This window comes from Sebastes umbrosus, chromosome 4 (genome assembly GCF_015220745.1).
Source record: "Sebastes umbrosus isolate fSebUmb1 chromosome 4, fSebUmb1.pri, whole genome shotgun sequence".
NCBI classification, from domain to species: domain Eukaryota; kingdom Metazoa; phylum Chordata; class Actinopteri; order Perciformes; family Sebastidae; genus Sebastes; species Sebastes umbrosus.
The window spans coordinates 13,043,963-13,070,625 of NC_051272.1; the positions used below are offsets into that span (position 1 = coordinate 13,043,963).

At 40.7% G+C, this 26,663-nt stretch overlaps 1 protein-coding gene and 1 long non-coding RNA gene across 6 annotated transcripts in view; one reads left to right on the forward strand and one right to left on the reverse strand.

Moving 5' to 3' along the window:
* Positions 1-26,663, forward strand: part of shank3a (SH3 and multiple ankyrin repeat domains 3a) — a 211,121-nt gene that overhangs the window by 45,198 nt on the left and 139,260 nt on the right. For all 5 annotated transcript variants that reach the window (XR_005206500.1, XM_037766242.1, XM_037766244.1 and 2 more), the window contains one exon: positions 21,710-21,913. Coding sequence is in view for 4 of the 5 variants with exons in the window: in XM_037766242.1 (XP_037622170.1) it covers positions 21,710-21,913 (204 nt within the window). In the remaining variant the exon portion in view is untranslated. The remainder of the gene's footprint in view (positions 1-21,709; positions 21,914-26,663) is intronic.
* Positions 5,914-26,270, reverse strand: LOC119486263. The gene is made up of 3 exons (XR_005206502.1): positions 26,260-26,270; positions 22,331-22,333; positions 5,914-6,141 (listed from the first exon to the last, which is right to left on the reverse strand). It is a non-coding gene; the product is annotated as an uncharacterized LOC119486263 (long non-coding RNA).

Below are 26,663 nucleotides of genomic sequence, written 5' to 3' on the forward strand. Positions count from 1 at the left end.
ACATTAACCCATGGGAGTATGTGCTATACATGTGTCATATTCTTCTTGCTTTTTTTCCTCATGACACCAACTAAAAACCGGAGTCACTCTTGAAGTAAATCCCCAGGAGCAGCAGAAGAGCAGCTCGTCGCTCACTGTCTCACCTCTGATTCTAGTCGACACCACTCTGGTTGTATCCTCCTGTATCATGCTGTTTGCAGTCAGCTTATTGCTTTATAGGACAGTTTGTGTGTGTGTGTGTTTGTACACATCTGCATGCAGAGGCGCGTGTGCACTTGTTCAGTCATTATAGGCGAGATTGAATATTCAGGTGGTTCCTGTGGCCGGTGTGAGTAACGGCTGAGCAATCAGACCCGTGTGTAATATGCGGCTATGTGTGATGACTTTAGAGCTGCATGGGTGAACATTGCACTGCAACTCAACAATGTGAGTTTGTGAGATGAATTCAAAATGTTCACTTAACTGCAAAAATTATAGGTGTCGACATATCCCCGGCAACACACTCACACGCGACTGTATTGCCGCCGCTGATGGCACCATGAATTGCGCATCACTTTCAACCCCCGTCTGCCCTGCCTCAAGGTCCGATTCACAAAAGTCATTGCGATAATGATATCACAGCGCAAACATGCACGTAAAGTTTTGCAGCTGAGAGCAATTTGCCCTTTTTTGCATGATTGCAATCATCCATGCAAAGGATACATGTTGCCTTTGCGCCAATAATACAGTAGGCAGAACAACGACAGAGAGAAAAAGAAAAAGCTACAGGTCCTGACCGATGAGGTGCAGAGGCATTCCTCAAAACTTCAGGCATTTAAGATTTAAACGCAACAGACTGAATTTAATATCCCAATCCGTCAGTGCTTTCAAACACTCACCTTCAGACTGTAAAAGCAGATGGCATGATTTGAAGCGGAGGACAAAAGAAAATATTCCATTCAATGCTGCCGTGATCACTGGAAGGTCTGGGCGTGACACCTTTTATAAATGCGCTTCAGTTACCACCAACTCTCTGAAGACGCTAATAATTTCACTGTAACTGTGTGTGGCTATTTGCGCTGATCTTTGTGAAGTGGACTGTTTTTGCAATGAGGCTCATTTGCATAGAAAGGGGCCAATTTGGGGCAAGATATATTCCTATCACCTCATTTAAATACCTGTAAATAGCACAGGAGCACCGAGACGCTATTTGCTTGGCAGCACAGTTAGGGATGCATTTCACTCTTTGCGGGTGCTTTGAGAATTACTGTACACAGTTTCTTTTTGCCTTATTTGTGCCGCAAAAGCCGTGCAATCCTTTCTGTGAAGCCAGCCCCTCAGTTGTCAGTTTATTAGGTACACCAAGCTAAAACTGATGAGGAACAGCGCTGCAGTAAATCTCACCTTCATGAAGGTTTTAATGTTCAGTTTTCGTTGAAACTGTGTTGATTCAGCTTGATGATCATTTTGTAGTTTGTGGTGCTATTGTGTGATACTGAGAGGTGTTTCTAATATTTGGTCTCTCCTTATTGATATGGACAAAATATGAATGTAGGATTTATTATAGAGCTGTTGTTTTGGTATGTATTAGTTTTAGCAAGATGTACCATATATGCTGGCAAGTGTTCAGTATGTATAATGTATTACAATCACATATTACAATCAGTTGTACATATTGATGATACAGATGTGTTATTAAGTAATATTATGTGCTCCTTTGTACTCTAGCAGCAACACATTTTTGGCATTATATAAAATCTAAAAAAAGCTTTTTTATGTGCATCAATAGTGCACTTGAGTGTCAACGCCAGCCCTGGGACTGATAAATGTTGGGGGAGTAAATCCAAAATGCATTAAATATTCATACTGTACACATAGATCTTTAGAAATGGCAAGGGGAAGAGTTTTTTTTTTTTATATTCGTACCAGTCTTTTTTTTCCATCTTACGTTATTTCGAATAGTATTTAAAATGTATTGCGTTTGCTTCCTTTACTGTTGTATCATCATTACATTACATACATTATACATTACATCGATGACTGAATCAATTATCCAGTGTGGTCACACACCCTTTTGTCTCTCATTTAAGAGACGGAGAGATGCAATCTTGTCTGCCTCACAAAGAGTGAAATCTTCCAGTTACTGTTTCACGATACCTTTGTTTATAACTGTGCATTAAAAAGAGGGATGCTGTGTGACTGGCAGTGAGGAACAAAACAAGAACAGAAGGTAAAGACAAATAAGTGTTGTATCGTTATATACTAATCAATTGCTACTCATGCTGGAACTCACAGTGTACATGATTGCAATCCTTCCCACATTCAGTCCATTAGTTTCATCACCTGTTCAAAACAAAAAAGAAGAGAAGGATTAATTACATCAAATTCTAGTTCAATAACATACATTTTGAGCGTCTGTCCAAAATGGGATGAAAGGTGAGATAATTCATAAACAAAAAAAAAAACACAAATAAAACCAATCCTTTCAGAGCAAGTTTTCTGAAGAGGAGTCTAGTTTCCACATAAATACACAATATTGAATAAATACATAATCACACACACACACAGGACATTATTAGTGAAACGCAATACATACAGACTCAAAAGAACCTGATCACTATTAACATTAAAGACGCTGTACTAAAGTAAAGTATGTGGAAAACACATGAGAAAAAGCAAACAGTAGCGGAAATTCATAATGACTAGTACCCCAAAGCCCTTCTCCAATATTCTATAGCATGCTTGTTTTGGTGTTATAGTTTTTGAATTATTAATAAGCTTACCTTGGAAAATAGAAAGTTTAAACAAGTAATGAATGGAATGAAAATGGAGTCAATTAAATAAACTGTGGCATTGTTACACTGATGGGTATAGAGAGAAGTGTATCATCATACTCAATAGTGGTTGAGGAAATTTATATGCTCAAAAGCTTTAACCAACGGGCCTTATTGGCCAATTTGAAAATTTCAGCAAGTTTCCTTGGCAACCAGCTAGGGTGCACTGCTGCTTGGCACACCCTGAGAGTAACTGGCTGATGATATGCAAATTTAAGGAAACAGAGAGGCAGGATAAATATGTCCTGTAAAAACAAAAAACATTTCCTTCTTTAAAACCTGTAAGTTTACAGTGCGTTTACTGACAGACAGCATTGTGCCGCACCTGTCTGGGGTGGTTGTTAAGATGCAGGATAGTGCTCCACGTCGTGATGCTGTGGTCCTACACAAGGGGATGCAGATAAATAAAGTGTACGTTTAAAATGCAGTGTGTGTAAGAGAGGCTGAGGCAGACAGAGAGTTTGGCTTAGAGAACCTGGCAGGGAAGGCTGCTGAAGAATATTGTCGGTATCTAAGTACTGTACATTTGTGTGTGTGTGTTTGTGTGTGTGTGTGTTGTGCACAGTGCATTGTGTGTGCCATTTGGTAGTCACGAAATTCTCCTATTTTTCTCTAATATTCCAATAGTGCCTCAAGTCTGTAAACAGTTTTCATTTAGTAGGGGTGTCACGATTCTCCAAATCCACGATTCAATTTGACTTTCAATTTTAAGGTCACGATTACATTTTCGATTTAAAAATGACACTGTTAGACTGTGGAGCCTTGATTCATAAAGATCAACAGATCATCGGTTTTACGCCCTGACAACTGTCATTTACACTTTTAAATTCTTCTTTAAAAAGAGAACTGAACTCCTTTTTTATTTAGAAATCGTTTTTACAAGATTAGACTACAACAGTCTACAATATAAAAAGCTGCATCTTTTCAATATCAGTATCTGTGTGACCCACCTCAGTACATAATGATTACAAAAACATAACGTAAATCAGTCTGTGGGGCATTACAAGTGTGCTGTAATCTAAAAAAGTACAGTTTTGTTGTTGTTACTGTCACACTTGTTTCTCTCCTCTCTTTTTATCCTCTCTCGTTTGATCCACTGTGTGTCACCAAAGGCGGAGGCAGAGCTTTGGAGGGTCTGTGCACTCAACAGTCAGCTAGCGTGTTGCTATCAATATCAGCTGCTCTGATTCAACAATGTTGAGCTGAAAGAATTGTGCATGAAGGCTGACATTCAACCGTGGTGTTGCTCTGTCGGGAGATGCAGTGACTTAACGTCAAACGTTAAAGAGTAGAAGAGCTGTGTAAGAAAAAGAAACTAACTGACTAAAGTCCGCTAGCCGCTAGGATAATTCATGCAGTGTAAAATGCCACAGGCATGCAGGAAGTGCCCTGAGAATCGTAGCGACAGGGATGAACCGCATTTGCCATCATGCCTGCCTGGTCCCGAGTGGTGGACTGAGTAGTTTAAGTTTGCTGTTTTATGTTCCAAAATGCAAATGTTACTTTTGTGCTGGTTTACCATGAGTGAGAAGGCTGTTACATTTCTTGAGAATTTCTTTGCATGCATGCGAGTACGCAGGAATGGAGAGAAAAAAAATAATCGGCGATCCCGCTTTTGATTTCAATGGTCATGATCGGAAGCTATTTTCGATCGAGTTTCGATGTAGAATCAAAATCGTGACAACCCTGCCATTTAGGAATAGAGCACCTTCTCACCAGTGCTGCTGCAAGAACCTTTTAGTTCCATCTATAGCTGTGGTTCTGTGTGTAACAAGGTAACACCGTATTCCAGTGTAGAAACCTACTAGATTCACCACTCGAGATTCACAGGGGTTCAGAGAGGAGAGTTCAAGAAACTTTTGCGGTCATCTGGTGCTAGCGAGGGAGAGTTTGCAGTATAAACGAGACCGAATGCAGAATGTGAAGTGGCTGCCAGTGGCCGCTGACCGGAGATTACAGCCTGCTAGCTCTTTACACATTCAGGTCCAGGGTCCTCTGCAGATGAAAGATAAGGTTCCTCTGAGTCTAAGCATTTAAAGCTGCTCAATTTGAAGCTAAAACTACGGATCCATAATCTCTCCCCCTCTTCCTGGCTCACAGTGTCACTAATACACTCCCTCGGTTTCCCTTTCTGGTCTCTCTCTCTCTCTCTCTCTCTCTCTCTCTCTAACTCTCTCTCTTTCTCTCCTTTTGTTCTTCCTCACTTTCTCAAAATGCACCCTCCTCCTAAACTGTTAAGACCTTCAACTAACCTGCTACTTCATTATATGCCACGTTTGCACATGAAGAGTTGACACTCTTATAAGATCCACATATCCCATCCACATATGGATCCTTGTTGTACATTTTTCTGGAACTACAACAGTTTTTCTGTCTTGAAGATGTGTTATTGAATTGATTATTGAAGATAATAATATATTTGTTGTTCATTATACACTATTTAGCAAGATGAAATAGGCATTAAAACACCCTTTTTTTTAATCACTGAGAATCATGTACTGCTGCTACGTAAAGCAAGATTACCCACACACACACCTTAACTTTCTGATCGGCTCTCCTTGACAACATGCCACTTCAACACAAATTAAACTCAACTATTCGTATCAAATGGACAGCATGAATCACGCACCATTGTCCATAATTAGGGAAAGTCCAACCTCAGCGTTTTCTGTGTGAATAGAGTGTGTAGTGTGTGTTCACACGGTGTCTTTCAAGGTGTCTGGATCTTGATGGTAGCTCATTAATCTGAGTTAATTGAATCAATGCTGTTTTCCTCTCCTTGTCTCGGGGGCATAGTGTGGTAATACTGTAGTTCAGATGTAAACCCTTGGGCGGTGTGTTCATTTGATGCTATGGGATTTATAGATCGACTCAAGAGTCCGCTGTGTATAGCACGGAATTGGTGCACATGTCCTGGAGGATTTCAATGTCCCGGACAAATTGGAGAAATTCCGGTCAAATATGATCTGTGTTTATTGATCTTAAAAACAATTGATAGGCAGGCTGCTGTATAGGCTACACACAACTGCATCAGCTTGTAAAGGTCTGCTTGTTTGCAAGCCCGCAGGAAGAGCGCCAGACTTTGAGGCAAATTTCCGTAGTGGCCAAACGGCAGTACTACAACTTCCGTGTTCGTCACGTGATGCCATTGGGCCCAAAAATACTTTTTCCTATAGACTCACATTGGGAAACAGACGTCTGTAACTCAGCGGATACTTTTTTTTGAGGTGAATCATCTTCCCAGTATGAACGCTTGAATAGCCCTTATCTAAATCATTAGATAATAAAAGTTGTAAATTGCACTGATAGCTGAATCCAGAGTTATTTCCTTTCCGCCGTTCATATGAATGAGCCCCAGACCGCGGCTGGGCAGTGGGCTGGGCAGTGGGCTGGACAGCGGGCTGGGAAGCGAGGTTAAAGGAAACGCTACTGCGCCTGCTCTATGGGCCCAATGGATGCGGAAGATTGACGGACGATCCAGGTACTTTATCACTCGGCAGTCGAGCCAGCTTCTCCCATCTGGTCGGAGGTTTAGGGTCCTATGGTGTAGAACAAAGCGCCACAGGAACAGCTTTGTTCCAGCTGCAATTGTTCATTTAAATAAGTCCTAGCAGCTTTTGCACATATTTATGGAAAGTTTATCCCTTTTCTCGTCTTATTGTGTCTTTTTTTGTCCTGATATTTCAGTGTTTTTTTATATTGTTCTAGTGGCCTCTTTTTGCTGGGTCCTGATCCCAGTAAACCTTTGAGTACTCGTTGTCATGTTTTTGGTATGTCTGTCTTTTGTCTGTGCTCTACCTTATTATCAATACGGATGCCATCCTCTATTTTTGCTGCAAAACAAATCTACCTACAGGTACAAATAAAGTCACCTGAACCTGACCCTGATTTTGGCTTCATGCGCCGCGAGCAACTCTCACAGGAATGAATGGGAGCCGGCCTCCAACGCTGTATCCAGTTCTCTTAATACATCCATATTTTGGTCGTGTCGCTCGCTTGTCACCGTTATGGTGGTGAGGCAGGCTAAAAAAAAAAAAACGGTAATTACCGGATAACGGAAACCCTGGTGTATAGACCTACAGTTAGTTTCCCATAGCCAGTAAGGCTTAAGATTAAAGAGAGAGGCTTGTTCATAGCATTTAACTGATAATACCCCATATCAAACAGATGTGTGTCAACTGTTGAGGGTGAGCTCAGCTGGAGCTGTAGTATATGATTACCTAAAGGGGTCAGACTATCTCATTTTACAACGAATGCGTGTGGATGCTGACTGTGATAGACACAAATGGAGACATGCTGTGTTTATATTAGTTTGTCCGTAGCCAGATGTGTCCTCGTGACGTGTTCACTCCTAACAGCAGTGTTTCATGGTTGACTGAGAGGAAGATGAGAAAAGAGATGGCTGTTGTTTGTTAGAACCATAGGTCTCTGAACATTTTCCACTGAGGCAAGAAGGATACTTACTGAAAAAAAAGAACAAATAAGAAATAGAAATATGTGACATGTGGGCTACCTAGAAACTGCCAAAGAAAAAGTTTCTTTTCAGCACTGATGCGTTCATTAACGATTTTATTCACGGCACAAAATATTATGAAACCATTCCCTGATAAAACAGAGAAGGATATCTTTAGCTTGATTACTGCTGTTGCTGATGAATATGCTTCTCAATTCATTCTTGTGTGTGCATCGCTGTGACACATCTTTGTGATGTGAAATTGCATGCCAGGTGCCCGGTATTACAGTGAATGTAATGTGTAGCCCGGTGCCACTGATGTCATGTTTAATATCACCTGGTGTTTGTCTTCTGCTATACTCTGGTGCTCTTCTGACAAGACTGTAAGATGAGCTCTCCCTGGCTTTCAGTTTATGAAATTTTACATTACATTGTGCATTATTGTAAGCTGTTTTTTTTTTTTGCAGCGTTGGCAGGTTGACCATTTGATCACTGAATCTCAATAGAAAACACACCTTTGGACTAAAAGACTTCTTTAAAGCTGTAGAACAGGTAGTGTAGTCGGAAACAGGCTAAGGTTGTGGATACAGAGCGTTCTAGTTAGATGTTGTTTATCTAACATCTTTGTCAGTATCATATTAAGATAAACATTTTGTCGACAGAAAGAGAAGCAGGGATAAACACACTCAGTAAGGGGGAGGTGTAAAGAGACAGCGAGTGAGTCGTTTACACGTCAGGCGCTAACATGTGCTACCTCTTGCTGCTCATTTATTATAAATCGCTGCTTTGACTGTGCCATGAAATATGGAGGTCTGAAAGATGAAACGGTATTAGTTTACATCGCTGCTGCTGAGTCTACTCCTACAGGATCCTCAGATTAAGACAGAGAAACATGTTGTGCACCTACTATCAGCTTGGAGTCTGGCCAAACAGAAGGAAGCTCAAAGAGCAGAGAGCCAAGGGAGGATACCAGGAGAGGACAGAGGCTGTTCATTTAGTCCGTCTGTCAAAGAAACCCAAGCTTGTCAATAGTTTCAAGCACAATGAGCATGCATACGTACCATACAGTAGCATCCGGTGGCAGGACACTCTTGTTAAACTCAACTGCTATTTTCTATGGTATGGTCCTATACAAATACATTTGGAATTGAATATACAGTATGATCCAGTTTACAAGGGAACAAACACATGTTAGCTATACTGGTGATCTGTGTGATCTCTTTAGGGCATTGGTTAGGAGGACTCTTAGCTCTTCCCACATCCAGCAGGAGACTCAGCACTGTTAATTAGTGCATATGTCATCTGGGCAGCGACAGCCAGAGGTCTTGGGAGATGGAGACAGGGCTGGGTGAGAGTCATTACACTCCATCATCTCAGCACTCCTCTCTTCTTCTTTCACTTCACTTCACCACTTCGCCTCACTCTCCTTTCTCTCCTCTGTCGATGCATCACTTCTTGCTAAAAGGCAACAACAATGCCCCGTCTCTTTCTATTGTGACTGGATGCCATCTGCGCCTTTGGAGATACTATAGTCATGTCCTGCTCCATGCATCATCCTTGCTGGCATAATCACGAACAAACACACACCAACAATACATCTTAATTAGTAAGGCACTTTTGGGCTGTGAATTCAGATGCAGAATAATGTAATGTGTGTTTTGTTGCCACTTAGTTGACCTGTTTGCATTTACTTGAACTTGTCTTCACGCTGGCTTGTATTTTTTTTATTATTTCCCATTCATACAAAACCACTCCGCCCACAGCCTGAAAGGGTTGGTAGTGTTGTTCAAATCATTTTTTTGTTAATTTCGTTGAAATTCTCATTATATCCTGACAGCAATCAATTTATCAAATGCTCTGAAAAAAAGAGCTGGATAGTAATAAGCCCGTTCAATCATTTCATTCGGCCCGAATGAAATGATTGGACGGTCTGTCTGCCTGTCTACCTAGCTGCCTGTCTGTACGCACTCTGCCTCACCGGAGCCGTATAGCTTGTTTACATTCATAATGATAATTTTGGTGGAGTTGCTTTGGAGGAAGACCAGAAGGGACGGGCTGTCAGTGTTGCCGACTTGGTGACTTTCTCACTAGATTTAGGGACTTTTGGAGCTAGTGCTGTTAGCTGCTTCCATTGGAAAACTGTTGGCAACACTGGGCGCGGTTTTTCGGTTGGATCATTTTTGAAAATCTAGTGTCTCTTGCTAGTTTCTCAGCATTACTGACCCTACCTTTAACTTGTTTAAAGGGGACATATTATGTGCTTTTTCCCTTTCCTTTAGTGCGCTGTATAGTTTTCTGTGCATGTAAAAGGTCTGCAAAGTTACAAAGCCCAAAGTCCACGCCAAAGGGAGTTACTCTCCCCCACAGGAATACTGCTCCTGATCTGCCTGAAACACCTTGCTTAGGGTCCCACCTTTTCTTCCGTGACGTTGTGATGTCACCAAGTAACTATTTGCATTAGTGTAGTTCCTCGCATCTTTTTAGATACATACCTGCAAAGTCAACTGGGTAGGTAGGCACAGAGTTGCCCCATGCTTTTGTTCTTGTGTCAACAGACTGTAGAATTGTAAGAATTCATATATTTGTGGTTCTTAGAGATCCGTGGTTCTCTTCAAACCTTGTTAGCTTTACCCTCCAAATACCCAATGATCAGTCGAGCTTTAGGCCATCTAATAAAGTGATCTTCCTTCACGCTTCCTTTGTTCATTGTCACAAGTGTGACCTACAGTTTGTCTCTCATCTCCTCCCTCAAGCTCATACGCTCCTGTCCAATCATCCATTCACTTATGTCTCTAATTTAAGCAGACACAAGATCAAGGCTTGGCCCCAGATTATAAAGAGTGTGAAGACGAGAGGGACGAGAATGTTATTCCCCTGGGTGTCTGATCTCAACCAGTGTGTGAATGAGTTTGACATGGCGGGGCATTGATAAACACACAAGGCCACACTGTCTGCACATGTAAACAAACAGGAACACTGCCAACACGTGCAGTTTGGCAGAAGAACGTGATTCAGCATCTCTTATGAAAAAGTGCCGTGCTCAAGTGTGGTGACCAGCCGCGTCTCTGCAGTGTAGTGAAGCACCTCACTTGACTCTCTCTCCACTGAAACATATGCCTGCTGCAGTATCTCTTTCTACTCTAATATACTCTTATCTTGAAATAAAAAAGCCCCTCCAGCTCTCCTTAGCTGTTATTTTTTCATCCCCTTCCAAGATCATTTTAGTGTTACAGTAGCAAGGCTGTATGGCTCTGATGCCTTCATGGACTGTGCAGAATTTAAGCTGGTTCTAGTCATTATAGATTTCTAGATTAAAAACAGCTAAATTTCAAAAATGTAAAAAGACATTTAACCATAGCAAACCATTAAAGTGTATATATGGTCCATTTTATAGAATCTAGTCCTGCTAGAAACAACTATTTTCATTGTTGATTGATCGGCTGATTATTTGCCTGATTAATTGATTGATTATTTATTCTATGAAACATGAAATGTAGAAAAAAAAACACCCTTACCAGTTTCAAATGTCTTGTTTTGTCTGACCAACAGTCCAAAGATATATAAAATATTTATATATAAATAGTTAACGATGAATTTTCTCTCAATCAACTAATTGATTAATCAATTAATATTTCAGCAGCTTTAAAATAATCTGTCCGTAGTATGTGTGCATACATACTGTAATATGATAAATGATTAACACAGGACAACATTCAGAATGAGAACCAGCTCTTACAACGAGGTGTATATATATATATATATATATATATATATACAACATCTCAGTAGGACTGTCCCGAATACCATTTTTTGGGCTTCGAAGCTTCGTGAGAAATATTCGAAGGTATTCGAAGCTTCGGGACAGTGCCGCTGCCGCACTTCTATACACACACGCACCTTTACACATAACAAACAGCGATATCTGTCGGAGAATAACTAATAATAATTAATGTTGAATATGAATAATGTATAATATTGTGGAATTATTCCTTATTTCATGGGCTATTTTGGGATTTATACATTATTATTACATACTTATATAAAGAAAAAAACAACAAAAAAACAAAGCATTCGAATACTGATTTGGAGGTCGATTACCATGGCAACAGTCAAAGCTTCGAAGCATTCGGGTCGGCTTTACATCTCAGCATTTACCTGATTCTCCTCTTGTGTCAGTTTTCTTGCTGTGGCGTAGTTACACTCTGTAAACACAAGGTCAAGATCAGAGCTCTGTAGTAGGAGAATGAAGTTACACATGGTTGAACACGGCTCGCTAGAGAGGATGATCACTCATTTCAGGGGGGATTTACCCAGTTTGACACACATGCACGAGTATTCACTCACACGCACTTAATTTGTTTTCAGGCAGCAAGCTGCCACCACTGCACCTGTCACCAAGAAATGTTGTGTAATTTTGCAACAGGGTGCAACTCCGCTACTTGCTCCCTGTGACATGATTAAGCTATGCTAATTAATATATAAACATTGTTAATTGACCCAAACCAGATAATCAAGCTTTGAAGCTGATGTTGCTAATGTTGGTAAAGAAGTATAAACAGTAATTCAGGTAATTCACGGCAGACATTTCGACTTGTCAAAGCAGGAAAAGCACTGATGGAATTGATAACATTAATGATGCCTGGAGTCCATTTCGGTGGGCCAGTTCCAGCTCTGGTATTGTGCATGCTCAATCACTGGTATGACTTACTGGGACTCTTAATTGAATGGAGCCATTGTTAAGGTTATTATCAAACCTGTGCCTTTCCTGTTTGACAAGTCGAAATATCTGCATTTACACACTTCTCGAAGTCATTGGGTTTTTTAAATTTTGATACTTTTACGTGTCTTAAAAAAGGCTGTTGCTAACAAGAGGCTAAATGAGATTACAAAACATCATCACGCCGACTTGTCTCTCTTTCTCTCTGATTCAGTCACTCCATTTGTTTGTCTTCTTTCTCCTGCACTCACGCTCTTTCTTTCTCTGTCACGCTTTGAATGTTACATCCAGTCTGGCTGGCCCTGCATTGCAGTTCAAAGGCACGACTCAAGAAAAAAAGAGAGATTCATTGATAGCCTTTATTTAGACCTCTGGGACACTTTGAGGGAAGACCCTTGTTTTCAATGGCACCAAGGAACCACAGCAAAATCGTAAAAGACCTGTCCGTTTACTCGAATGTGAGTGTCTCTCTGTGTGTGTGTCTGTGTGTGTGTGTGTGTGTGGAGCACAGCAGCAAAATAAAAAGAAATAGAGGACACAGAGACAAGTAGAGCAGAGACAAGATCTACACCTTTTTATTAGAACGACAGGACCTGTGGCAGGTCAGCTGAGCACAGATCTACTCTTTATTAACAACACCCTCCATAATAACATTCACTATTAAACCTTCAAAACTGTAGACTTCATTCTGGATTCATTGTCCACTTGATTCAGCAGATTGTTTTCTGTTTATTTAGGAATTTATACAGTCAATCTGCAGTAGGGAAAGACTCCTTCCAACCTCATTAGTGTTGTTACATAAGTACTCTAAATTATTTTGTACTTGTCCTTCTTTTATTTTTCTATTTAATTAGTATGAATTATGATACTAGCTATCAGAACTCCACTAACCATCTTCTTCACTGCCCCATGTGCATTTGATTTATTCCTTCCTCTGTTCTTCTCATCATTATTTGTCACTCTTGGCTTGAACAGTGGACTCCACTTTGTTTTGGCTCGAATCCATATTCGTCTTTTAAAGATTTATGACTATGGTTTGCAGTTTGTTGTTCTAGATATTAGAAAACCTTGATCAATGTGTATTAAATCAATAATTTTAAGACAAGGCCAAAATAATGTCCAATTTCCGGACAGCATAGGCTAATCTCAGTGTTTGCCTTTATTCACACTACCCGTATACTCAGATTGTATTAGTGAGTGGAAGTGGGTTCAAGGACTGGGGCCACACCTGTGACACCTCGGATAGAGGCATTTCTGTGGTCAGTGGAGTTAGTTTCATGCTGTAGGTGCTGTAAATAAGTGAAATAGAAATCCAGACATTGGTTTTAAATGTATCGTTGGTCCAGTTTGATCTGGAATGGCGTTCAACCGTACAGCTTTAGGTGCATGTAATGTCGAGCTATAAAAAATTCAGCCAGTGTAGAAACGTAAACCAAGCTGACTGATCATTTGAAGACAAGGCCCAAGCTCTGTGGGATAGAGAAGATGAGAGGATGGGGCCTTCTTATCTCTAGCAAATCAGTGAGCTTTGAAAATGTTGACAACCTAAGCCTTGTACTACTGTATGTTTTTAATTTTCAGTGGTAGCAGAGACAAACGGTCCTGCCACTGTATATTTAATAAATCATTTCACATACGTTGTTTCAGATCTTTATGGATGTTACAAACTTGACTCAGTCTTGTAACAAAAAAAGAGTGCACACACACACAGCAGAGTTTCAAAAGCCAAATTAATTTAAGTCATAAGAAAATGGGAAGGGGTGAGGAGGTATGGAAGGAGTCAGTGGTGTAAGGCATGTATGCAGAAGGCGATTTGAGGGGGGGTGTCATCCCCTTTGTTAGCAAAATGATCAAAATGCAGAAGGGTTGCTTAGTTGAATATGTTAGTTTAGTCTACCTGACTCATTGATCCTTATCTGTCTGAGGTGTGTGCAAGTTGGTAGTCCCCACCAGGCGCAACTGCGCCGCGTTCCGGGTGCGATGTGTCCGCCGGCGCTGATCGTGGCCACTCTAGACATTGCTCGTGATTCCACCAGAAGTGCTGCAGTGTGTCCCAGAAGCGGCTGGGTATTGATAAATGTGTATATATTAGGGATGCTGATTTTGAATTTTGTTTTTACCCACCCTCGTTAACCGATTATTAACTGTTAACCGACAAGATTGGTGCGTCTCATGCAGCGGTGCGCCAGTTGCAGTGTATGAGCACAACAGACAACTGAGTCCCCAGTTCATTAATCGGTTAAAATTCTTAATGTGGGTTAACAGTTAAACGGTTCACTATTAACATCCTTAGTATATATATGTGTAAATGTGATGTGTATTGATAAATCCATGGCGCTGTCCGTGGTGCTGAAGTAGCAGATGGATTTGTAATTGCGATTTGAAACATCATATTTTACTGTTGGACCGTTGCAGATGGTGACTGGTGATGGGGGAGGTGGGGTTGGTATTCATACCTGTGTACAAACAATACATTTATATCAGGCTTAGAAAGTAGATAAAGCATTTTGGCGCTGGAGAAGTTTACACCTTGCATTGTGTAGCAAATGTTCTTCATCCAGAAGAAGTAGCCTCATACAAACCATATAGTACATTTATAACTAGGGGTTAATTGAGTCTAAGAAAACTGGCATGAATGCTGAATCAATCAAGTATAATTTTGCAATGTGACTACCTCCTCTTGATTTTAAAATTATAGATGAGCTGTCCTAAACACGGTAATTACAGTCATTGGTTGTAGTATTAAGCGCCAACGTAGTTCTTTATGAAACTGTAATTAGGGGTTATGTCCTTAAATGAAAGTTTTACTGCTGATGCGTCACTGATAACCAAAACAGTGTCAGCGCTGTACAAACAGGTGGGAAGAGGTGCTGGAGAGGTGCTGGAGACGTGATGCAGTGGACGGGTGCACAGCATGCTTTATGAGGTGGGAGGTGTCAGAGCTGCATTCTAATGTCAGTTGTGTCTTTTTTATGTGGATTCAAGCAAACTCGACTTACACACAAGCGGACAAAGAGACACAGTCACACAGATTAACAAGAACAAGCGATGCACACAGACACAAAGAACCACAATTACACAAATATACTTCTTTGTGCTGCCACCTTGAGAACTAAAATCAAGGTTATTTTGCACAACGGAGCAACTACAAAACGTGGCTGATAAGAAAAAATGGAAAGTCACCCCTTTAGAGTTTGTCCACTCTCCCAGTTTTAGATGTGTGCTTGAAAATGCAGTGCACACGTATGATGACGAAGGATGACAGTTAAAGGACCCAAAACATACTGTATACTAGAGGAGATGAAAATATATTTCAAAAAACAATAAATAAGTAAATAAATTAATAACAAGATGTATCTCCTACGCTGATAAACAGGACCTGACTCACTCTGTGTAACTGAAGAAGAAGAAGCAATTCAATTAAACCAGATCATTTGACCGACTGGTTCTTTTCTAAAAGTAAATAAAACCTAACGGCACCTGATACTCTGACCAAATTTTGTTTGAGTATGATTTTAACCAACTTGAGAAGCTTTACAGCAAACATGCCTTCAAAATGACCTTTTGCCTCATCATCAGTCAATGACTCCCTTTACAGCTGCCATTAAAATGTGTCTCGTATCCAAGTTGAATCTAGATATGATTTAACCTGATAACATTTACACCCGGTATTATTATGTGTCTCAAGTGTCTCGGGCTGTCCCGAATACCATTTTTTTGGGCTTCGAAGCTTCGATGAGAAATATTCAAAGGTATTCGGAGCTTAATGGCGCAGCGCAGCGGGCTGACATGTTCTTCTGTCTGTCCCCATCTCCCCCGTTTCAGTGCCCGGGACAATGTAGCTGCCGCACTACTGTACTCACACGCACCTCTACACGCAACAAACAGCGATATCTGTCTGGGAATAACTATAATAATATATATAATTACTGTTGAATATGAATAATGAATATTGTTGTATTCCATGGGCTATTTTGGGATTTATACTTTATTATTACATAGTTATATATATATACACTCACCGACCACTTTATTAGGCCCACCTGTTCAATTGCTTGTTAACACAAATAGTTAATCAGCCAATCACATGGCAGCAACTCAACGCATTTAGGCATCTAGACGTGGTGAAGACGACTTGCTGAAGTTCAAACCGAGCATCAGAATGGGGAAGAAAGGGGATTTAAGTGACTTTGAACGTGGCATGGTTGTTGGTGCCAGACGGGCTGGTCTGAGTATTTCAAAAACTGATGATCTACTGGGATTTTCACGCACAACCATCTCTAGGGTTTACAGAGAATGGTCCGAACAAGAGAAAATATCCAGTGAGCGGCAGTTGTGTGGACGGAAATGCCTTGTTGATGTCAGAGGTCAGAGGAGAATGGGCGAGTGGTTGGAAATGATAGAAAGGCAACAGTAACTCAAATAACCACTTGTTACAACCAAGGTATGCAGAATACCATCTCTGAACGCACAACACGTCCAACCTTGAAGCAGATGGGCTACAGCAGCAGAACACCACCCGGTACTAGCACCGGACACTTTATTAGGTACACCTTGTACCTAATAAAGTGTCCGGTGAGTGTATATATATGTAAATATATTTAAAAAAAAAAACCTGAAGGATTCTAATACTGATTTGGAGGTTGATTGCCATAGCAACAGTCGAAGCTTCGTAGCATTCTGGTCAGCCCTACTAGTGTCCACATTGAGATCACATTGAGATCCGATGGCTCTGTCTGAAGGGCTGAGAAGCTGAGCACAGACAGACAGCGGTGGCGGTGATCTCTCTGGTCACGGGGGTCCAGTCACCAGAGGAGCGCCGGAAATGTTGAGCATGTTGAGCCCTGCTCCCCCGCCACACACAGTCCGAAAAATGGCACTCGGTACAGCTCTATGCATATATCATGCATATAGCTGCTGTATGTGGATTGAAAATGCCATTGCATTTGTTCAATGTGGTCACAATGTGTCCCTGAACACCTCTGGAGATCGGATTACAATCCGTCCTCAGTGCATTTTGGGTGCATATACACCTGTACTTTCATGTGGTCAAGCATTATCCGATGGCAATCCGATCACCCATAAGGCTTTTTAATGTCAGGTGTAAAAGGGGTGGGATTCATCATCACAGACAAAAGTAGAAGCAGAGCAGCAAATGTTTATGGAAACAGACGTTTTTATTTCTTTCTTTCAATTTTTTCAGATTTACAGTAAATGTAGTGTGCACACCTTCTGCTCAGTGTTATGCCCCAGACTGACAAATCCTGGCGATAATAGCTTCTGTTCATAGCCGCTATTAAAGAGGAGTTGATTATTCACCTCAAGGAGCTTTTTAACATTTTTATTAATTTACTTTTTATTGGGGGAACATTACGAAGCATACAAATCACCAAGCATATATATATATTGTTTTAAATCTGTCACAGCATACTCTCCACACTCTCCTGATTATTTTTGTATGTGCAGTATGTGCAGTATGTACTTTTGTAATTAATCACTCTTGAAAGTGACTTTGCTAGCTCTGAATGTTTTTGATAGAGTTTAATTTCTTGCACAAGGCTAATAATGTACAAGGACATTTTATCACAAGTTAGCTGTTGTTTTTTTCTGGGTATTGCCATGGCTTTTGTTTTTGAGGTGAACTTTTTAAGGGTCGACCTCTAGCAATTTGCTCGTGACGAACACAGTGAGAAATTAGTTCTGGTTAAGGATGGAAGCCTTGTTGTTAAAAAACACATCTGAACCAGATAATCAGTATTGAATAAATATTCTTCTTTGAAGTTACAGATATGTGAATTTGTTCTTGTCTGTTCATTTATTGCTGTGAGCGAGTAGGTGGTGAAATCTCCCTGTTTTCGACAACACTGTCCCAAGTGGCCTTCTTAATCTTAAGCCTTTAGTATCTCCAAACCTCCACCGTCTCTCACTGTAATGAAAAAGACGGCCTATCTCAAGTGAAGATGTAGCTTTTCAAAGCTATATTTGATGTTAGTTTTGTGACATTTTGGGAAAAACATCTTCCTATCGCTTGTGTTGCCCAGGTTTTCAAGTAGACCGTGAAAGCGTAGAGTTGGAGTTTGGATATGTTGCTGCCCGTGGCATCTTCCTATCGCCCGTGGCAACGCAGATTTAAACCCCTGTATTTTTGTGCATTATCCTGAACAGTGTTTTGGTGAATCGATGCCTCTACTTTGATGGGAAAAAAATTGCCACCATCAATGTAAACATTACTCTAACTAAAATGGTAGCGTTGAAAGGCAAACAGTTGGCTTTTATATTAAAACAACACCGGCAAAACTAGAAAACTGACTATTTGAGAAACTAGTCTGTTATCATCAGAAGCCTAATGATACTGATGTCCAAAAGAAGAGCTCCTCCTGGTCAGAGCACAGGTTTGAGCACAGCTCAAGCTGTAGATTGATCTTATTTTGTCTTGTCAAAATGATTGGAGGGAAGGTTTGTGGCTGGAAGGGTTATAATATTGAGCTGCTTGCCAGTTTTTGTAGAATTTCCACTTTAACCAACTCAGAAAGAGAATTATCCCAATCAGATACTTATCAACAATCAGTGAATGTCTGTATGATAACATGACATGCTGGCTCTATAAACTCCATCATTATCTACTACCTGTCTGAAGGAGGAAACCATGGATCATTTGCCGCCTTTTTTTATCAATAACATTGATCATATAAAGTGTAATAGCGCTTCTATTTATGCAATTTCCTTTCCCCTGAATTGCTTTAGGCTGATACCACTGTATTGATATCGTATAGATCGTATAGATACCATGCTTAACAAGAGTTGTTCACCTCGTCCTCATTATTCCCATAAAACTGTTAAGAGAGGTAACTAATCTGCACTCTACTCTGCAATAAAAACTCACCTTCTTCTGGTTGTGTACCAGACATTATGCAGAAGGAACGCTGTCTAGATTTCACAGAAAAACTCTGACAAATTTCCAAACTTGACTTCATTTAAAAAAAACAAAAAAAGTCTCAAGAAAGAGAGATTTTTTTCAATAACAGCAATGATATTTCTGACTCGGGTGCACTCCATTCTGCACTGCTATTAGTTCAGTTCAGTGCATTGTTTGACACTACTGAGCACATGATCCTGTGTCCTACAGGACAAGACAGAAGCCTGGTGTTTCTGGACATGCCTTCGACTAGTTTCCCCCCGTCTGACCAGCAGGACATTGTTGTTTTGTGAATGATTTAACTTCATCAAATGCTAATGATTTCTAGGACCTTTCTGTTTTCTCTGTATATGCTACTTTGGGAACATATTTGATCATCAGGACATCTCTTTTCATACGTATGACAGCTATGCAGATGATGCGTAGATACTATTCAAATCCAATGACGTCAACAAGCTGATTAATACACAACGGCTTATGTACTGAAAGACTGGATGTCTCATGATATTTGCCACTTCTTTTCCCCTTCACCAGTGGCCGACTTAGGCTGTCTGAGGGGAAGAGGCGAAAAAAGTAAAAGGGGTACCAGCGTGCAGGAACTTTTCTAGCATGTAGGGCAGCCTATATGGCACTTCATCATGTTTTTTGTACTGGAAGGGCACCCTAGAGGTCAATTTATTATGTTTTATCAACCACAGGGGCATCCAAGAGGGCAATTTATCACATTTTCCCCACTGGAAGGGCACCCTAGAGGCCACTTTATCTTGATTACTCCACTGGAAGGGTACCATAGAAATAGAAGGCACTTTATCATGTTATATCAACCACAGGGGCATCCAAGATGGCACTTCATCACGTTTTCGCCACTGAAAGGGCACCCTAGAGGGTACTTTGTCTTGTTTTATCAACCACGGGGGCCTCCAATAGGGCACTTCATCACATTTTTCGCCACGGAATGGGCACCCAAGAGGGCACTTTATCTTGTTTTCTCTACTGGAAGGGCACCCAAGATGGCACTTTATCTTGTTTTATCAACCACGGGGGCAACCAAGAGGGCACTTCGTCATGTTTTCTCCATTGGAAGGGCACCCTAGAGGGCACTTTATCTTGTTTTCTCCACTGGAAGGGCACCCTAGAGGGCACTTTATCATATTTTATCAACCACAGGGGCACCCTAGAGGGCACTTTATCATATTTTATCAACCACAGGGGCACCCTAGAGGGCACTTTATCTTGTTTTCTCCACTGGAAGGGCACCATAGAAATAGAAGGCACTTTATCATGTTTTATCAATCACAGGGCTATCCAAGAGGGCACTTCGTCATGTTTTCTCCACTGGAAGGGCACCCTTCACCCTAACATTATGTGTGCCTTAGTGTGTCTAGGTGTTTTTGAATAAGTGTTCAAACTCAGAGTAACATACAGTGCAAAGACATTTGTTCAGTTTTTTGTTTATGAAAAAATCAAAAGTCAATTCTATCTCATAGTAAAAATGTGAGAATTCTGCATGGTGTTATGTCTTTAGCACCTACAGCTACAGTTATGCTTTTTTTTTTTTTTTTACCAGGCTACGATTTTTAAATGGCTGCACTGATGTTTCAGTCGGAGCTGCCTGTGTGCACCTCATCTGGGCATCTGCATGTGATTATTAGTTGCGCTCTATTGCTGTGATAAGATGTGATTTCTCAACAGTTGTGTCTGAGTGTCAGAAACACAGTGATGCTGAACAGGATGGAGTTGAGGTGCCGAATCAATATTGCAGGCAGTAGTGATTGATTTATTACTCTCTCTCTCTCTCTCTCTCTCTCTCTCTCTCTCTCTCTTTCTCTTTCTCTTTCTCTCTCTCTCTCTTTCTCTTTCTATTTCTATTTCTCTTTCTCTTTCACCCTCTCTCTCTTTCTCTTTTTCCCTCTCTCTCTCTCTCTCTCTCTCTCTCTCTCTCTCTCTCTCTCTCTCAGGCTCCACAACGTGGTAGCTTGAGGGAAGTGCTCTGCTTTGCCACAATAACCATATACTGTAGTCCTTCACACTCTGGACAGAGTGGAAAACTGGGTAGTAATTTATTTCAAGTGTTGAATTTAGCATGAGATATCCAGTATGTGCGGTTCAGTTAACAGCTAACCAACCTTTATCTCATGTCTTAATATCACTGTAATTTATGGAAAAGAGAGTGCCATTAAGGTTATATCTCAGTCTATGTATTACATATACAGCGGTTTATTAGAGTGCGGAAGTTAACCGAGTTGATTGTATTTTTCCCGTTTTTCCCACAGTACCTGTGAACTGTTTCATTTATGACTGGAGACTGAGCTACTGCAGCTATTTGTGTAGCAGTTATATTGCTCAGCTTAATTTTCAGAGCATGAATAATGCACACTCACACGTAGATCTGAATTTATGCTGCTGAAAAATGGGTGTCAGAAGAGTGTTTCTGTGAGAGCTTTTGCTTATATTAAGGTTTTGTTTACTTTAGTATGGTAACTAGCACTGGCTTTCAGGATGACCTTTTGTGAAAAATAATGGATAATGGTGAAATGCTACCATACCTATATGAATTGCTTATTATAATAAAAGGCCTAGCTTCTCCCCCCGGGCATGACATTGGAAGTTCAATAAATTCCTCTGTAATGAAAGAAGTCCTATTTAATATTCTAGCACATTATTCAGCACCTAAATGTTATATTTAAGTGACTCTGTAAAATATCACTCTTCAATCTCTTGGTTTTTACTTAAGTGAAGTGCAATATGTGATATTTAGAAAAATGACTCGTGCTTAACCTCCTCCCCTCTTGTGCTCTTGTCTCTTGCAGAAATGTATGAAATTCAATGTGGATGCTCCTATCTGGCGGTCCAAGCAGCGGATCCTGTGTACACTCAACCAGAGCCTGAAGGATGTACTCAACTATGGCCTATTCCAGCCGGCCTACAACGGCAAGGCTGGCAAGTTTCTGGATGAGGAGAGACAGCTAAGGGAATACCCCTTCCCATCCATCGCTCCCGTACCTTACCTGGAGGTAGGTATGGATCATGTGTATGTATGAGGCTTTAAGCAGGAGAGAGCAAGAGGTGGAAAAAGAAGTGGTACTGTACATGCCACCACACCATACATAATCGTTCTGCATGTACCCTATCATCCTCCAAACACAATGCAAGAACACAATGCAGCACCAGCACCACACTGCGTGCAGACACTAGAGTTATCGTCTTCAAAAAAGGCAAGCGTTTGCATTAATTTTGGATTTATTGTATTAATATTTAGCAGTATTTCTTCCACACACACCAAGAGACTGACGTTAACAACAGCTGAGCACCAGACTCTAGCACTAGCAAGCGAGGTTAATAGCATGAGTATATAGTAATGTTGGTTAGTAGTCCAGCCTTGGAAAAAGAGAAGGAGACTGAACAGACATACAAGTAATGTAGGAGTGAACTTCCTTAAATCATGTCAGATTACAAGGCGTGTAACAATACATCGATCTGGAATGATACATCTGAATATATATATAATATATCTGGAACGAACAAAAATCCAATATCATCGATGAATATTGAAAATACCGATACATGTCATCATCTTTAAGATGCACCTTTATTTTGAAATTCTCACTTTATAGTTATTAAAAAGAATAGACTGTTTTTCATTCAAATGTGTGAAAGAGCCCAGCAATAAAATTGTTAAATCCTATTTTAATTACTTTTTGTGAGCGGATACTATATAAATGTCACTGATTGTGTTAACTGGGCATTTGATATCGTCTCATATTGATCGTATTGTGATGAAACTTGTGATTTACACCCCTACAAATTATTATATAACGAGGAGAGTGTATATGCAGCCCCCCCGTATTCAACAACTTCTCAAATTGACATTTGAGGGCCACTGTAGTGGTGCCTCAGGTAATTTTCTTCATATAGACTAGGGATGTAAGAAAATATTCGATATTATGTTTTGTGATACTGTATCGATTCTCAAAAACACTGTATTAGGGATGTGACGGTGAGGAAAATTTCCCACCGGTTAATAAACTTGTGACAACACCGCTGTAACAGATTACATCAGACATTTTTATAAGAAAATATGACGGTCAGTATGTGTAGCGCGCTTTCTTTGATCTTTACCGTCGGGTGGCTGTGTGTCTGACCTCTCCGGTCGAGCTTTCGATGCTGCGCCGCGTACACCGGCTGTGCCGATTACCTCATTAACGTTATGGTTCTCTTATAGCATTGGGTTTAAATCTGAAATATTGCCAAATAGGCGCGTTTGCTTTTCGTTTCGACACCAAATTTCTCTCTGCCATCTCTCGGTCTGTCAACTCTCTCTAGTCCCACGTGTGTGAAATATGACACCTGCTACTCTGAGCTGAGACTTCTTACTAAGCAGATGCATTCACTTTCAGTGTGTAGCGTCCGTCGTCCAACAATGTATTGATAACACGGCGCTGATATGACAAAATTAACTAAATGGGTTTTATTTCTGTAAAAAAAGCAAAACGACGGTGGGGGGTGGTGGGTACGTAATGTAATTGGTGTGTGCCCGACCACCTTGTCGACTACCGCAACGAGACTATACTGTATGTATTTTTAGTTAATAGTTGGTTTATATGCAAAGGATAACTCAGTCAATACTTAATTTCATTTGCAAACAGATGCGCCCTCTCAGTGTACGTGCCCTCTCAAGTAGTGCTATGACGTTGGATGTTACAGGGACTGTGAGAAATGCAAATGCAGATCTTACTGTTCTGATTTCATAAAAATAAAAATATCGTTATACTCTACTTTTCCTAAAGTTAGATTTAAAAAATCGCACTATATTGCCTTGCTTACAGTCACGCAATATATTGAATCGTAACCCCTGTATCATAATACGTATCATATCGTCAAATTTTTGCCAATACACAGCCCTGATATAGACTAAACACACAATGCCTGTTGTAGTTTGTCAACCATCTTATAAGCTATTGTTGTTGAAGAGTATCTGCTATAGTCTTTTTGAAGTTGTCTATATACATAGTTGTGTATGCATCACAGGCTCACACCGCATGTTGGTGTGGTTATGCGCATCATTGTGCATGCAGTTTTTTTTTTTCTGTCATGGTGTGTCAGTCAAATCTACTAGCAATAATACCACGCTCAATGACAGTGTGTTGTCTGCAGCGGCTGTCATCTCTCGGAGATAATTGTCGTGCTTGTCCATCATGGTTTTTTGATCTGAGAGAAACGCAGGCGTATAAAGACGAGTTGCTTTACAAACGGTGGTGTGAAGATTCCTGGTGGTTTTCTGACTGGCCCCTCTTCGTTTTCACTAGTTTTATGACGTGTCAAGATATGAAGAGCATAATAGAGATTTATTTTCCAACTTGAGCCTCAGTATAATGTCAATCTCTGATGCATTGGGAGATACTATTAGTATTAATTGGGGGTTTCAAATTTGTTTTTAACGCCAGTAATTTCTTTAATGCATTAACGCAATTTTCAGGTTGTAGTGGGCTCAGTTTTAAGAGATAGGATGAAGATACAGGCATCATATGAAACTAGAAAAACCTAAGGAATCCATTGGTACCAACCATGTCTACTAGTTCATCGGGAAGGAGGCTAAATAATGCTCCAAGCTTACACTAAATTTTGGCGAGGAAAAACTGGCATAGCCATTTTCAAAGGGGTCCCTCGACCTCTCATTTAATTGGCGTCTGCCAGTGGGGAGTAACCTGTCCCGCCAGATGGTTTGTTACACAGAACCATCTGAGAAGCCGTCATTGGAAACTGTTTGGAAAAGGGCAGGCACTTTCAAAAAACACTTGGCAGGTGATTAGATGAACCATCTGTCAATCAAACTCTTGCCGAAGCCAGTCGGGAGAAGAGGAGCGAAAACATCTTTCCATCAAGAAAAGCCTTCAGTGCTGTTCTTTGCTCTTCTTTCGATGAAGAAATAATCTCCAGTTCTGATATAACTGATGCTATTGCAGCATCTGCGCTAACCTCTTCAGGAGCCGCCATCGTTGTTTTGAAAACAGATTCGCCTCTCCGTATCGTCTCACACACATAAACCACGCCTGTAACTGCAATAGCTCCTCACAGGATGCTGATTGGTCCGTGATCTGGCTTGTCGGACACAAACGCATTACTTAAAGCCTGACGAGATGGATTTTCGTGTGATATGTGATGCTGCGATTCTCGCGTGATCTAGTGACATCACGAGTATCCAGCTGCCGTGCTAGGTAAAGTGGGGAGTGGTGTATGTCAGGAGCATGAGTGACATGCCTTTTTACAAGTCTCATGATGGTATGCCAATAGAAAGGAATATACCATTAAAACAATAGTTAAACTGTATATATGAAGAGGCTACTTGTTTTATCTGTTTTCTGTTTTCATCTCTACCTTTAAGTCTATTGTTGGAAATACAAAGCCTTACAATCTAGCTGAATACAAGTAGGTGTGGGCTGCGATCAGTTTGTGTGTGTGTGTGTGTGTGTGTGTGTGTGTGTGTGAGTGTCCGCTACTCTGTCGGAGCACTGTGTGTGTCATTGATTGACCAGCAGTTATTCCCTGAGGCCTGTGGTGTGTAGAGATGATTGACAGGTTTGGATTAGCAGCTCAAAACCGCTCTGCTCCATCGTGGATTTACCCTGTTGGTGAACACATCGCTGGAGAAACAGACGAGCACACACTAACACACACACGCACACGCACACGCACGCACACACACACACACACACACACACACACACACACACACACACACACACACACACACACACACACACACACACGCACATGAATGCTTGCATGCAGGTGCACACACACACACACACGCTGACTGAAATTCATTGTGAGTCACAGGCAGTGAAAGTTAACATTTTTTAAAGCTATTACAGGCTGTCAGTGTTCAGTAAAAGCTGTCTATTAAACAAGCAGCTTGCAACAAACCTAATGAATGATCTGGCTTTTGACAAGTTGAGAAAGTAAGAAGTGAAAGGACACATATGGTCCAGCTTTGAAATAATCCACTCTCAGTTTTCTACTGCTCACCTAGCTAACTGGTTAGATTTCAGCTCTACAATATGTATTATTTGCATTGCAGATATTTGCCACAATAGTTTTTCCACCTTCTCATTGACTTTTTTACTTTTTCTTGTGCTGTGTTTTCGGCGTTGTGTAATCCAATCAATGTCTAGTCTTCAGAGTTCAACGTTGTTTTACTTCTTTTAACTATTTGATGTACTACATTGATATTTACAATGTGGGGAAAAAACACTTTCTCTCTATTATATTAAAGCAGCAGTAGGCGAGATTGGAGCAAATATATTTAAAAAAAGTTATTTTTATAAAACGGTCGCTATATCGTGACAGTAGTACATGAAACAGGTAACCTGACAAAAATCATGTGCCTCTGTGTCCTCCGGTGCTCCTAGCGGCATCTGAAAGATTTCACAGACCGGATGAAAACAAGCAGTCAGAGCTGATCTGAGGTCTGCTGTCCAGCTGCCGTCTATGAGAGCCGGCTGTCAATCACTCGCGAACTCCGACCAAACGGTCAAATTAGGCAGCACTGATCAAATATGAATCAATATTACGTTACGTTAATGCCTATTTCTCAAATGTTTTCAGAATCATCTTGTAGTGCACGGTTTAGCTGTAAAATGAGAAAGTTTGTGACGCCGCCGCCATTGTGAAATCTGGTGAAGGAACGCCAAGTTCTGGTCACGTGACCGGAGCACAGCCAATAGGAACGCTCTCTCAATGAACTGACCTGTGATTGGTCAAAGT